This window comes from Hoplias malabaricus, chromosome 2, assembly GCF_029633855.1.
Source record: "Hoplias malabaricus isolate fHopMal1 chromosome 2, fHopMal1.hap1, whole genome shotgun sequence".
NCBI classification, from domain to species: domain Eukaryota; kingdom Metazoa; phylum Chordata; class Actinopteri; order Characiformes; family Erythrinidae; genus Hoplias; species Hoplias malabaricus.
The window spans coordinates 18935072-18951217 of NC_089801.1; the positions used below are offsets into that span (position 1 = coordinate 18935072).

Below are 16146 nucleotides of genomic sequence, written 5' to 3' on the forward strand. Positions count from 1 at the left end.
AGTGACACAGGGCACTGTCGGCTGGATGTTTTTGGTCGATGGATGGGTTTTAAAAACTCCAGCAGTCACTGCTGTGTCTGATCCACTCTACACCAGCACAACACACACTAACACACCACCACCACGTCAGTGTCACTGCAGCGCTGAGAATGATCCACCACCACATCACACCTGCTCTGTGAGGGTCCTGAGCGCTGAGGAACAAGGAGAGAGGGGTCTAATGAAGTGTGCAGAGCAACCTATGGTACATTTAGTGGGGAAGCTGTGGTAATGGAAATGCGACCAGGGACCAGGGACTGAAAAACATGTAGAGCCGTGCAGAGTCGAATAGTGTCCGAAAGCATAGACAATTTTCAGTGCACTCAAAAGCAGTGTACGCCCCATGTGCACTAGTGGATATTGGATACCCATAGTGCACTGCATTGTTTAGTAAAATAAAAACATATGAGGCAGTGACTGAAGTCGTTCACTATTCTCACTACTGAGTTCAGTTCCCTGTATAGTGAGTGATGTAGGGAATAGTGAATAGTGAGCCATGTCTGACGCCCTGACGCTGTGGTTATTCAGTGTGTAGATGACACAGTCCTGACCGCACGCGAGGAAAGAACGAGTGTGGTTCTGGACAAAGAAGAAGCTCCAACAACAGGATGACACCTCATTGTCTTGAACCTCAAGCTCTGTCCAGAATGAAATATCTCAGACTCGCCGTCAGTGTGGTCACTGACGTAAACCGTCGCCATGGAGATGTAGTCAGGACGTATGTGAGTGTGTGTGTGTGTGCGTGTGTGTTCATGTTTTATAGGAAGGCCTGCTAGCTGACCTTGTGGCCGCAATCAGAAATAACGAGTCAGTGGGGGATTTATTGTGTCCGAGGTCCGGTGCGCGTGGCCGTCCGAACTCGTGGCAATGGCTGCTATTGTCCGGCACGCACAAAGAGGGGAAGGTGTTGCTCTTCAAAGAGAGGGGCGAGAGAGATAGAGGCAGACAGACACACACACAGAGAGAGAGAGAGAGAGAGAGAGTCCTGAGCAGATGAGTCAGGAATGAGCCACGCATTCCTCAGCCAGGAGGGAAGCCCATTATATTTCACTCTGCGCCATAAAAAAGAAAAGACCTCCTGACACAACACAGAGGGAAAGAGGCCTGACCTGGGGTCGTGTTTTTGCAACTCTCACAAAACCCCTGTCCTCTTGGCGGCCGGCTTATTTTTTCCGGCCACTTTCTCAATTTTAGCCGCAGGAGAAGGACGTGGCTTCATCGCTCTGGCGCTACGTTTGAATCCCGGCTTTTGTTTTTGCACTTTCTGGCCTCCAGACGTGTTCGGACAGGGGTGGAATCTCACTGACCACTGAACAGAACTGAACCACGGCAGGAACAGAACAGAACAGAAGACGAGTGTAAACACAGTGAAATTTAGATTTGAATGCATGAGTATGTAGAAAAGTTTAGGTTATTATACCATCACTGTCCACTGGGGGCGCTGTTTCTGATGGACAAAGACAATCTGTTTAGATGGAATTTAAGCTTAGGGTTGAGCATAGGCTTAGGGCTTAGGAACAAAACTGGGATAAGGCTAAGAGGTAGCAGAGTGCTTTCGTGTGCTTATGTGTGTGTGTGTGTGTGTGTGTGTGTGTGTGCACGCATGGAGGCATTAGGCTGGAAGCGACTCCTCCAGTGTCCTTCCTGTGTGGATGGGCTTCTGGGATTGGGAGTTCATCTCCCCTCGGCCACCTGCTCCAGCTCTTCCTGCCTCTGTTTGCTCAGCTCCGAGCAAATACCCGCTGCGTCCTTTTCTTCTCTTTGGGGGAAAAACAAAGGGGTAAAAGGGGCTGTTGCTGTAAAAGAAATCGGACCTGATACGAAGCACGGAAACCGGAAAACAACTCTTCCCAAAGCCCCCGGGAGCTGTTCTGCAGTTTATGAAACATGTTTTTATATAAACACTCGGACCCTCATTGTTCTGGAGACGGCTTGAGTTGAAAAGGCATGTACGCTCGGAAAAACCATCCCTTGCCAAAAGAAATCATCTTTAATTGGATCCAAATCTCTAATAGCCCTCAATTTGAAATCATTTCATGAATATTACGTTTCTAGACATATTTTTTTTGCATTAAAGGAGACATACTCTTCTCCACAGTGGAACACAGTTCTGTGACCTGCTTTGGTCAAAGCCCCACAGCAGTGTTCTCCCCCTGTGTAAACAGCCCTGTTCAGAACGCCCGCTTTCAGCACCTGTTCCTTTAAATGATAACGAGCCGCTCGCTGTTCACCCCGACCCCGAGCGCACAGCAGTGAGGAGCGAGGAGCAGAAGCTCTGTTTTTTAGCCGTTTTCGCTCTGTTCTCTTTCTTCTCCGTTCTTTGCGCTCTCACGGCTCGTTTTATCCCATGTTTTCAGACTTAGGCACCACACAGAGAACTGACGATGGGCTCTAGATCTCCATATTAATGAGAACATGCAAACTTTAAGTCGTTTTGTAAAGGAGAGGACCTCACTCGATTGTCATGTCTATGTAAAAAAGAAACCCTAATCTCAGACTGAGAGATATATGATCTGTTTACAACATTAAAGAGGATGTCATTGGCAAGGCCTCCTTTTTTTTATAGTGTCTTTAACGGAGGAATCTGCTGCATCGGGAAAATAAAACACACTCTCAGCAGCGTCCTTCACCTTGCTGCGTGTTTGTCCTGGACGAGAGCAGAGAGTGAGTGGTCAGGAGAGACCGCAAGGTCTTATGGGAGACAGCTATGTTTAACAGAGCTCCTCAGTGTCCTTTATCCCTGTCCTCTCCGCTCACATTCTCTACTCAAACCAATGTCTAATAAAACTTTAGAGTCTGGTTTCAGTGTGGGTCTGTACATAGTTGACGCAGACATCATTCGCAGGGTTTGTTCAACGTTGTAACAATGTTTATGAAGTACAGCTTGCTCATTGTGTAGATAAACGCTGAAAAGGAACACCCTAGATGTTCCTCACATCTCTATGTTATGATTGGGGATGACTGGTAGTTACTGGACAAACACAAACATGCTGCTGTCCACTAATGCAGTGTAAAAAAATAGTTCAGCAATGTTTTTTGTCACTTACCTAAACTTTTCAACTGGATTTTATGAGTTTTCAGCCTCTCAACTCAACTTTTCTTCATTACTCCAATGAAGAGGAAATTTGGACGAGTGAAATGAACTTGAGACTGTGAGTTATGGCTGTGGGCGGGGCTTTGGTACACTCAGGGAGAGCTCCCAGTGTGCACTGCGGGCCCAGCTTGTTTTGGGTTTTGTTTTGGGGATATATTTGTGTGCTGTGAGGGTGGGAGTAATGTATATGATGCTTTTAGATTGTTTATTGGTGTTTGGGTCTGTTAGGTCTTTCTTTGTAGCAAGAACTGTGTTTTGTCTGAGGCCTCACCCTCAGAGTGAAACACTGCAGCTTTGGTGAGGCTCTGGCTGAGTCTCTTTACAAGCCACGCCCACATGCTGCCTGTCACTTGTCGTTGTTCTCTGATGTTCTTTTCAGGGAGTTTTAATAAAGAGAGTTAAAGGCAGCAATGAAGCTGGATATTTCTTCTTGACACCGGTCGTCACAGTAATTACTATAATTACAACAAATACTAATCATAATACGTCTTTCTGAACAAGTCACATCTGGGGTCCTCCTTTTCATCGTAAAGTTCCTAGTTTTCTGAGATTTTTGGCACATTGAAAAACCAATAAAAAATGAAAAAAATTATTTAAAACAGAATCCCATGCAATATTTAGACAAAATAACTGATGTCTAAATGGAAGTGAAGATTGTGGAAAAAGACTTCATGCTTTCTAACAATGTCTCAAAAATACATGGTCTGTTGTGCAATTTTAATTATTCATTCATTCATTGTCTGTAACCCTTATCCGGTTCAGAGCAGCGGTGCGTCCAGAGCCTACCTGGAATCACTGGACACAAGGCAGGAACACACCCTGAAGGGGGCGCCAGTCCTTCACAGGGTGACACACACTCACACATTAACTCAATTCTACGGACGAAATGTGCGCGGACATGGGGAGAACACACCACACTCCTCACAGACAATCACCCGGAGGAAACCCACGCAGACACAGGGAGAACACACCACACTCTATCTTTAATTATTTTTAATTAAAAATAATTAAAATGGAGTAAAATTAAAAAGTCTTGCTGTCAGTTTCCTGTTTATAGCTGTTATACAGTACAGTTAATATATGGTTAAGTGGTAAACAATGTTATTATAATAATAATAGAAGTAATACATATGAAAGTAAAACTTCTTGTCATTGTTGTTTGTGTTTCAGACCAGTGTTTTGAGTTCGGCCTGCCGTCCATCCTGGGCATCGCCTTCGGAGGCTTCGTGATCGGGGTCCTGCTCATCGGAGCGCTGTGGTTCATCAAGATCCGAACAGGTACCGGACCCGGGTCCGCTCCTCACTCTCAGAAAACGAATTGTGATGAAAGCCGTGTTTTGTAGCGTGTTTGAGCAGGCGTCATCTCTGCTCCTTTAGCTTATGAGGGAAGAGGCCTAAAGGGTGGCGAGGGCGACCTAAACAAGCCGCGAGATGATTTGCCGCTAGAAATAAGATGAAACAGTTAAGTAACAGTGAACATTTTTAAATCATGGCCTTCTTTATATTTAAAAAGAGATTATAGTGTGCACCTTGCTCTGAGAAAAGCTGCTCTGACAGGAAATAAAATGCATTTATTTAAAATATGTTCATCATTTTGACATGAATTTAAAACATATATATATCATCGTTGTCTGATGAAAAACACGTATCTCCATTTTTCAGTGGTTCTCACTTTTTCCACGTGTTAAATGTGGGGTTAATCTGTCTGTTCACAGCGGCTAATATCAGAATGACCAATGAACAGCTGAGAAATCACAGCTTCTTTAACTAGTTTCTCCATTGGCTACTAGAGCTGTCCATCAACACCATGTACCCCTCCCTCGTTCTCCCGGCGCTGTCTGAGTGTCCGTGCTACAGCTAACGACTGATCTCACGTTTTCTCACGTGAAATATTAGAGCAGTGTGACTATAACTAATCACAGTAAGGATTAAATAAGCTGATTTAGATCTAGTTTAGTGATGATACACTCTGCTTTTGCTGAAACACAGATACATAGCGGCAGTTCTGTAGGAGAATACGCTGCAGGGCTGTGGTCACACGGAGGTGGGCGTGGCTCCACGTTTGTCAGTGTTTGCTGTTTACAAAACATGCTCCTAATAAAGATATTTTCACATTTCTGAGCTGTACTGGGTGTAAATGGTGTTATCTGTGGTTTATTTTTACTGTGACCCTCAGAGAAATACACTCTTTTCCTGCTCCTGAACAGTCAGCTTTTTGGAGATACGTGTTTTTAATCAGACCGTGATGATATATATATAAAACTCTATCCCAAGAACAAGCTGGAATTTAATACAAATATTTTCTAATTAAATGATGTACATATTTCAGGATGAATTCATTGTGGTCAGAGTTGTCAGAGTACTGTAATTATCAGTCATCATCATCATCATCATTATCATCCTCAGCCCGTGCTGTTTATGCCTGTTATTCCCATTCAAAGCCAGTGGCATTACCTGTAGAGAGACATGTGCGGTTATAAGCCTGTTATTATTGTGTAGTTACTAAAGCCCGTGTGTGTTTTTGCGTGTTTCAGGATATCCTGCTGCTCTGGGTTTAGGCTCTTCAGGGAACCTCCTCTCAGGTAAAGACCAGCAGGGGACAGGATGACCATCTCACAGTGGTTAACACCAACCGTGCCAGCGTTTCCCGTTAGCATCTGCTCAGGGAGGAAACTATGAGTTTCCTTTTATAACGTTCTGCTGCACTGCTGCCTCCTGTTGAGGTTTACATACATTTAATTACAAAAATGATATGGATAACGGCAAATGACCGCTGTGACTGCTCTCAAAAATATATCAAAATAATCAGATTTCAGAAAGAGGTTTTGGACTTTGAAGCTAAACAGAAGTCATTAAATAAAGTGCTTAGTCTTAGGCTCATATTGTAATCATCTTCTGAGAGATAAAGGTTTAACACTGGAGCTCTTTCCGCCGCGTCCAGAATAGCAGCCCTTTTTGTGTCCTGTCCTCTGATGTTGAATGTTGTGGTCAAACAAAACAGGACATTCCTAGATGTTTATTTTCTTGGGGTCAGAAACGTCGTTGTGAACATCAGGGCACATCCACAGGAATGGATTATCGTTCCTGAACACAATAGTGGTCAGCTCTGACCGCTCCGAACTCTGAGTAAGCTCTTGTGCTCACTCTGAGACAATCACAGTGCCCCCAACTGAAAAGAAAGACCTGTGCATCATTTCTACAGCGATAGGGGAAACTGTCTCTGATAGACTCTGATTTATTTCACTCTGTGTGAAGGTGCACGTGCAGGGACTCCTCTATCAGCAGAGTCACACCAGGCTGCAATTAGTACTATCCCATTGGCTTCTATAACTCAGGAAATAATGAAGATATGCCAACTATTCAGGGCAAACACAGAAGTGGAAGCACGGTTAGGACCAGAGTTGAAGGAAGATGAGGGAATGGAAGGGAGGAATTGAACTGAACTGAACTGTTTTGTTTCTCTCTCTCTCTCTCTCTCTCTCTCTCTCTCTCTCTCTCTCTCTCTCTCTCTCTCTCTCTCTCTCTCTCTCAGGATGTCCATGTGCTCTGACCAAACGCCAGCCTCTGGCCACAAATCCATCGCCGTCTGAGAGCAGCGCTAACGGCAGCATGAGCAGCACTCAGAGCACCCCTACCAGCAGCATGGCCTAAAACTGCCCCCAAATACTGCCCTGGTGCCCCAAAATAATGCCCCCACCCTCCATACCTCCATCCATCCAGAGAGGGACCCACACGACCGTGTGCAGAAATCTGTGCATTCCTGGTCATATGACCCAGTTCTGCTGAATTTGGTAAATATAACAGAGACACATCCTTGGTAGCGTAGTGGATAACACAGCGTCTTCCACACAGCGGACTGGGGTTCACTTCCCAGCTCAGGCAGGAACAACCTACCTACAGTAATAAGAATTATTGGGGAAGGTTCTTAGCACTACATCTGTAAGATAACTTAAATATTAATATGAAAATATTGGGAAAATGTCTAAAATTAAAATTCTAATATTTATTATATTTACGGCCAAATATAAAGTTGTACATTTAGTCAGTTTTGTTCACACTGATTATGCATTGTGTGGAGTGACTAATAAGTGTATAGTTGTACATTAACAGTAAATAAAACAGCTGTGTGATAACTGGAAATGTAGTTACATTGTTATTACATGTATTTGTAATGTGTTATTAAACAGTTATTGGAGCCAAAGCTCTTCATATTTTATTTGTGGCCTTCTTAGTGCCCCCTTGTGGCCCCAGGGACGACTATGCATCCAGAGGAAGTGTCAGAAACACTGAAAGCACTTAGAAAATGCAAATAAAACCATGTATTATGACCAGAGACATTCAGATTTCTGCACACGACTCTACATCCTCCTCTCTCCCTCTACCAAAACACTGTAGCACTCTGAGGGTGGGGACTTTTATTTTATTTCTTTTTTTTTTTGGCGTGTGGGCAGCAGGGGTTAAACCTGAAGCAGGACTTTTAACTCGCACCTCTCCAGCCACCCAGCGACAGGAAGTCAGCAGGAAAATAAGGAGGAATGGAAAAAAGAGAGCTCCCAGAGACAGGAAAAACAGAGCATATCCCCCAAGAACTAACAGGAAATTCATTGCATTCTTTTCGACAGATTGCGCCTCTCGGACGGAGGCACAATAAGATTCCTCCAAAAAAAAAAAAACAACTAACAGGGACCTGGAGGTCGACTCAGGGGAGCCTTAAAAAGGCGAAGCGTTTACCCCTCTGTCACCGCCAATTACAGCACAGAAATGTCTGAGGTCGCACATGCAGAGGCAGCATACTTCACGCCACACAATGTAAAAAAACAAAAAATGCTGTTTTAAGGTGACACCCCAGTCTCCAGTCCACCTTAAATTTTTGAGCTCATTGAAGTCCTAAGGAAAAATCGACATCAAAAGGATCTGTGTTGTTTGTTTGCTCAACTCAACTCAGCTCAAAAACACCCCAGGAAAATCTGACTCAGCTATAGCTCAAGCTTTTAAGGTGGTTTTGTAAGTTTTTAAGCTTTCGAAATGTAAAAACAGCACTTTTTATAGAAGCCAATTGAAAAAAAAGTCAAAACAAAAATCAAATCAATATTACAGCTAGGTTCTGATTCACATGTTTTTAAGGCTGCCTCTCAATCTAAAGGAAAACTTTGGGAAAAGGCTACCTCTTAATTTATGTCCATTGTTTGGCGTCTGTTTGACGATGGGTTGATGTAGTGAATTAAAACAAAAAGTAGCTATTTGTAAGTTTTCCTTTTCTTACTGTTTTCTGTGAAATATATTTTGCTGCAGGAATGGTGCCAGACGTACGCTAAAGCATCGCTGTCAGACAAAAAGCTTCTCCAAAAGTGTTACTTTTCACGTGAAGGAAATAAAAAGACTGGCCAATTTCTATTGAAATCTAATGAAAATGTTATTAAATAAATTCAATTTAATTGACATCTTTTGGACCACTTCCTCTGGTCACTTTACTCTGAAGTGTGCTACTTCTGAATGAGGCTGACAATTCGAGAACGCTAAAAATGCAGTTTCTTGTCTGATTGTGATGATATGTATGTCCTACTGTAAATGACTGTAAACTTTGTTCAGTACCAGAGAATGAGATGCATATCTGTAAAACCTGATTACAGGAATTGTCCTTTTTTTTTCAACCTAATCTCTGCCAGACTTCAGTTCTGAACGCTCAATTACCACAGACAGCAATAAAACAGAACCAGTGGGTAATTGCTGAATTCAGTGAATAAACGTGGAATATCTGACCATTTACATATGATTTGAGACATTGAGACAAATTAGTTCCACATGCTCCCTATGGTTTTCAGAGTGATGAGGTTGGGTCTCTAAAGACGCCTCCCACATCATTAATCTGAAAAAAGGATAAATAATACAATTTCGTCCATGAATGAGGGTCAAATATCTCCACTGAAAATGCATTTTATACAAATTTAAAGCTTAATTTTACCGTCAAATTACAATTTTTTTAACAATAAAAACCATGAAAATGTTAAAAAAAAACATTTTCTGAAAGTATCCCACAAATTTTTTGACTTGCAAAAGTCAGAGCATTTTTAATTCAATTTTTTTCCCAAATCACAACCCAGAAGAGTTCAGTCTTAGAAGTTGGTTGCGGTTTTGTCTTCACCGTCTCTGATCAATCCCAAATCAATCCCAAATACATACGAATATTATTTAAGCGAGATGAAAGAGATCAGGCTGAAAAACACAAGACTATTCCATTTAAGATTTCTGAAAACCTAATAAATATAAATATAAAATATCTGAATTTCAGTTTGGAAATAAAGCAGTCCTCTTAAGGTCACTGTCTTAATGTACTTTCGTTTTATCATTGTTTTAATCGTCTTGGTTAAGTTCATATTATTAAATCTGTTGTGTGTGTGTAAGCAGGACTTCGTGATGTAAATGACATAGAGGTTTATAAGCGGTTGTACCGCCTCAGTGAACCTGTTATAAACTGTGTAAAGTTACTTGTTCTTTCCTCCCTGGGCCTTTTTGTGTCAGACATTTTGTAAAATAACTCAAATATTAGCCAGCAGTAACTGGGCTTCCTTTAAAATGAACACTCTTTCACTGTTATAAGAAAATATCAGAAATGGAATAAAGCTTTTTTTATTGTTTGTTAATGCAACTCTCTATTAATTCGATTAAAAGTGTAATGGTTCCATTCGTTAAAATTTAAACGGCAGCTGGGGATTCTCAGCGAGGCAAAATCTCAAAGTTAAAGTGTTAACGTTTTCTTCCAGACGTGATAATACGACGATGAAATTAACAAATCCGGTCTGTTAAAACCAAATGAACCGAACCAAGTCTCTCCTCTTCATGTAGCTCGTATTACAACAGGAACAGGATCAGGTTCATGTGAATTTACTGCTCTTTTAACACAGATGTTTGATGTGTATATGTGTTTATATGTGTGAATGATATTGTGGAAGAGGCAGAGTGGTCAGAAAAGGGTTAATATCATGAATTTTTTAACAGAAAATGAAAGGAAAATGCCACTTGAGCATTTGTGCAATAATCTGTACTTGTGTTTTTTCATGTTCATAAAGTGTTTTGTTTCATATCGACTCAAGCTTATACTGTGTATGCAAATGTTCATCATTTCTTTGGAGCATTTCAAGTAAAATTGCCAGTGTTGAATTTACACTTATAAAATTCAAAATAAAAGTTTTTATTCCAAACGCCTTTAATCTCACAGTGAGAGTTTGTTGAATATTGACTTTACTCCAGAAACACTCTTCAACAAATGAATATTATGTGAACCTGGGTTTCGTTTTCATTCATGTGTTTGTTTATTTATTTAATTTTTGCAGTTTTAAAAGAATCATGCTTTTAACGCTAAGGTTAGGGTTTGAATAAAAAAAGAAAATCTGGGACTCGTTATGTCCTTGACTTAATGAAACGTACTGTTTTCAGATCTGTGTAGTTATATCTACAATCAACCCGAACGATGTTTGCTAAAATTTTAATTTTTTTTTAAAACGTTTATTTTTGTTGGTGGAATAAAATCTAATAAATTACATTCAGGACGATTTATGAATGTATTTAAAAAATGTTCCAAAATTTTATTTCAGATTCATAGAAACAAAAAAGATCAGGGGCAATTGTTTTTTAAACATGAACTTGACCAGTTGAGATTTTCTTCATAACATTATTATTGTCAGGAAATAACATTATTCTTGTGCTCTCTTGACAAAGAGGTTTATAAGAGTTCTTTATTAAAGGCAATGGATCCAAATGGAAGCATGTATTCTGTACAGAAACATTGGCATTGTGAATTTGTTCATCAGGGACAGCACAGTGGTGCAGCAGGTAGGTGTCACAGTCACACAGCTCCAGGAACTTGGAGGTTGTGGGTTCGATTCCCGCTCCGGGTGACTGTCTGTGAGGAGTTGGTGTGTTCTCCCCGTGTCTGCGTGGGTTTCCTCCGGGTGCTCCGGTTTCCTCCCATAGTCCAAAAACACACGTTGGTAGGTGGATTGGCGACTCAAAAGTGTCCATAGGTGTGAGTGAAAGTGTGTGTGTGTGTTGCCCTGTGAAGGACTGGCGCCCCCTCCAGGGTGTATTCCCGCCTTGTGCCCAATGATTCCAGGTAGGCTCTGGACCCACTGCGACCCTGAACTGGATAAGGGTTACAGATAATGAATTAATGTGTTGTTTGTGGTTAGTGTAGCAGCAAGAAAGTAGTTTTTATACTGTCAATATTTCCAGCTTGTTACAAAAGCATGGATCTTTGTGGTGCCATAGAGAAACATATACAACACATTCTCCATCAACATGAAGAACCTATTGCAGTGTGTCGTCATTGTTTTCTGAAATATAGTGGTTTTAAAAGTGGAAAAAATGACATTTTATCTTAATAAGAAATGGTTAAAAAATAAGTAAATTTGGATTAAATCAGACAATTATTTTAGACATAATTCGCTTTATTCAAGCTGAAGCATCAAAATAAAAATAATTGTAATAATGTTAAAATATTCAGGCAAAACAAATCATCATCATCATCATCATTTTCTTCTCCGCTTCTCCATTTCAGGGTCGCGGTGCAAAACAAATCCATCACTGATTTATAGTTTTAATCAATTTACAATGATTTCGCAACCTACTGGATGCACAACAGCAACTTAATACCCCTGGAGTCTACTTGTATTTAAGACTTGTCCGTAACCCCTATCAGAGCTGGTGGTCTGCCAGATATTGCAGTAATCCCCCTCAGCACAACAGCAGCATCAGAGACGTGTCTCTTGCCAACTCTGAGGCGTTCGGTCTGTGATTAAAACAAGGTGGAAAAGTCATGACCTTAATATCAGAAACTCAGTGGCAGTTTTACTCAGAGCTTTACCAGATGATGCCTACTTTATAACAACAGAATAAACTCCCAAGCTGCACAATATCACAGCTGGGGCTTTTTCCCAAGGATAAAAAAAGTGAAATCAGTGCTGTGTGTCCAGTCTGAGTGACAGCTCTTCCCTTTTACACACTGATAGAGAGTCAGAAAATGTCTGGACACAGGCACAGGCCCAAGACAAATAAAGAGACTTGGGCGGCTATCATTTTGTATTATTCATTTGATACGTTGGGGTGTTCTATGAACCTCAGTTCCAGAAAACTAGAAAAAAAAACAGTACGGGAAACTTTAATAGAAACACAAAAGAGAGAAGTTCTGGCCTGAATTTGACCTGCTGTAATTGAATTTAACTTGAATTTATTTGGTTTAGTTTATTGTAAATTCCCATAAACATGTCACAATTTGGTTCCTTTGCTAATCATCAGCTTAGGTCCCTAAGACATTTGTGGTGCTACTTTAACATTCGTTTTAAAAGCACCTATGTTTCGATTCCTGGTTTGAAAGACAAACATCTGAAAACAATTATGTCCAGCTGGGGAACTGAACAGGGCCCTCATTGTTATATCTTTTGCATATTTTTAATAGGCCACAGATCTTGTCTTCAGGTTGACTCAGAATCCACAACGCTGTTGCCGTATTGTGATGTTAAAATGTCAGTCCCTGAAAAAGATGTCACCTAGAGGGCAGCATATGTATATCATTGCTGTCCAATGAAAAAGATGCACACTTATATTTGGGAATTTTTAGTTTACTACATCATTTGAGGGCGGCAGGGTGGTGCAGCAGGTAGTGTCACAGTCACAGCTCCAGGGTTCTGCGGTTTGTGATTGTCCAAAACACATGTTGGTAGGTGTGTTGGCGACTCAAAAGTGTCTGTAGCTGTGAGTGTGTGAGTGTGTGTCGCCCTGTGAAGGACTGGCGCCCCCTCCAGGTTGTGTTCCTGCCTTGTGCCCAGTGATTCCGGGTAGGCTCTAGACCCACCGCAACCCTGAACTGGATAAGGGTTACAGACAATGAATGAATGAATGATGAACATCATTTGTACACAGCGGCTGGCCTTCAGATTGTGTGAAAGTTGGAGACACATGTTTGATATTGAAGAGTGATGACATGTATCTCTTCCATTGTTAATGGTGCCCTCATTCCACAGGCTTCTACAGCCCTATACCCTACGAGACCTGAAACTTTACACTGGTAGCTATCTAAATTTTTCTGTCATCTTTGACCTGGAGAACAAATAAAATACTTTAATGTACAATTCCACCGTGTATCAGCCATCTGAGAGTGTCTGGAACGCAGAAAAGTACGTGATGCTGTTGATCTCTGACTCTCAGTCTGCATTTGTAGAGGTACAACATTCAGAATCTGTGCTGAAAAGCAGAGAAGCACCTTTACTTTTTCACACCCTGCATTCAGACCTTTCTGGAGACATGGAAAACGCTGCAATAATAAAGACACTATTGTGTGTGTGTCCAGGGCCAACTAAATCAAACCCGTATTTATGCCTCCATTCAATTTCCATTTATTTTACTCGCTTTACAATATATTTGTGTAACCCTTTGTACAATCGACATTTGAAACAAAGCAGACCACTGATGAGGAGCGTGGAAAACAAATCCCTAAGATAGACTCAAGGCTAAGAGCCAAGAATCGAAACGAGAGCATGTCCTCCTCCTTCGGGTGGCGCCGGAGATGAAGTTATAATCACAGAGAGAAATGTACAAAGATAGGAATTAAAAACAGAGGCTGTTGGATCGTACGGAGCCGAGACGGGCGAGATAATAAAAGTCTCTCTGCTGTTTGTTTTGGATGTATACAGGATGTCAGACACTGAAGAGGGGAGACTGTTACTTTATTTAAATAACGATTTAGTGAGAAATACACGGGTCCCAACAAAGACAAACCACTGATGGTAAAAACATGTTTACAGCTCACTCTGGAGTCACAGCAGTATTAAATATCCATTACAATTCACCAGGAAAATTACACTTGGCATTTTTAAATACACATTTTCCTATAATTTCCTGACAAACTGAGCTTAAATGTAGATGTACGTGTGCATTAGTGCATTTTTGTACAATTTCAGTACAATTTCATTTTATTGTGTGTTAAAATAGCTACAAAGAATGTCATATATATATTGCATTATGGTTAAAAAATCTTAGTCAATTCACTGTGGCTTTACTTTCTGCCCCCGTGTGGTGAGAGAATGAATTGCAGTGTGATCTGCACACTCTCAGTGGTGGAAGAAATTCTGAGCAACATTATTATGAATAATTATTTTAGCTACAACTACTACTGCTACTATTAGTGCTACTGCTACAGACATTACTACTACTACTACTACTACTAATAATAATAATAATAATAGCACTGCATTTATTTCCAGTGCACCTTCCACTCCAGAATAAACCCTAAGATGCTAATGATCCCGTATCGAACCGCTGTGAGCTAATGAGCACATTCTCCACATTAATGCACTAATGTAGAGACCTGCGCTTCTTAGTGGAATAATGACTTGTTCTTTTGCTGCTTTCTCCACTGTTACTGCATTTATTCTTACAGCAAGCCTGAGGAAATATAAATCATTCATTCAATCAGTCAATACAGGATTATCATTTTATGCCACAGCCGCATTGATATCCATCAGCCTTCCAGTGGATACCTGGTCATTGGCGGCTCATTGTTGTAATCAATGACTATTTACCGGTAGCTGACATCACTGATAAGGCCCTCTTCAGGAGGAGTTCAGTTGTCTGTTTGGTTTTGATTGTGTTTAAACTCTATTTGTAATTCAGTCTTTAAACTGTCGTGTAGTATAGTGTTGTGTGGGCAGCTGTGGCCTAATGGTTAGAGAAGAGGGCTTAGGGCTGAACGGTCTTTGGTTCGAATCCCATGAGTGACAGGAAAACTGGGGGTGGTGAAAGTGAAGGAACAGCACTGTCCTCCTCCTCCGCGATCCACGGCTGAGAGGCCCTTGAGCAAGGCATTAAACCCAATACTGCTCCCCGGGCTGTGTGTGTTTTCACAGGCACATATGGGTTAAATGCAGCACACATTTCATTATACATACAGTGACAAATAACTGCACGTTTTTTTTGTAACTTTTGGATACAGTATTGTCCCCAAGAAAAGAACAAATACATCCCATGCTTCTGCAGCACTTTTTCATAACGACTGCAGCGCCCGATACAGCACCCAATGAATCTTCACTCGCTCTTTTTACACTGCTTCTGTAGCCCAGTTTAGGGCGGTGGTGGGTCCAGAGCCTACCTGGAATCACTGGGCACAAGGAGGGAACACACCCTGGAGGGGTCGCCAGTCCTTCACAGGGTGAGAAACACTCACACATTCACTCACACACTCACACCTACGGAAACTTTTGAGTCTCCAATCCACCCACCAACGTGTGTTCTTGGAGCATGGGAGGAAACCAGAGCACCCGGAGAAAACCCACACAGACACAGGGAGAACACAGCACACTTCTCACAGACAGTCACCCGGAGAAAACCCACACAGACACAGAGAGAACACACCACACTCCTCACAGACAGTCACCTGGAGAAAACCCACGCAGACACAGGGAGAACACACCACACTCCTCACAGACAGTCACCTGGAGGAAACCCACTCAGGCACAGGGAGAACACACCACACTCCTCACAGACAGTCTCCCGGAGGAAACCCACGCAGACACAGGGAGAACACACCACACTCCTCACAGACAGTCACCCGGAGGAAACCCACGCAGACACAGGGAGAACACACCACACTCCTCACAGTCACCCGGAGGAAACCCACGCAGACACAGGGAGAACACACCACATTCTTCACAGACAGTCACCCAGAGGAAACCCACGCAGACACAGGGAGAATACACCACACTCTTCACAGTGAACCGGAGCGGGACTCGAACCCACAACCTCCAGGACCCTGGAGCTGTGACAGAGACACTACCTGATGCTCCACCATGCCACCACCAATTAAACGTTACCAAAATATACATATATATATATATACAAATAAATACATTTTAATATATATGTGTAAAGGTAATATTAAGCTCCCATTTCATTGTAATGTCTTAGTTACAAACAAAAAGAGTTCAATTCTTTCGGAATGACCCTGTGTGGATTTGTGTTGTACC

At 41.7% G+C, this 16146-nt stretch overlaps 1 protein-coding gene across 2 annotated transcripts in view; it reads left to right on the plus strand.

The window, feature by feature from the left end:
* Positions 1-10330, plus strand: part of eng (endoglin) — a 58843-nt gene extending 48513 nt beyond the window's left edge. The window contains exons 12-15 of one of the 2 annotated variants that reach the window (XR_010800271.1): positions 4304-4411; positions 4511-4594; positions 5668-5715; positions 6666-6748. Coding sequence is in view for 1 of the 2 variants with exons in the window: in XM_066659501.1 (XP_066515598.1) it covers positions 4304-4411; positions 5668-5715; positions 6666-6784 (275 nt within the window). In the remaining variant the exon portion in view is untranslated. Of the gene's footprint in view, positions 1-4303; positions 4412-4510; positions 4595-5667; positions 5716-6665 lie in introns of both variants that reach the window. The other variant, XM_066659501.1, reaches the window with a different exon arrangement.
* Positions 10331-16146: the final 5816 nt, after the last annotated feature.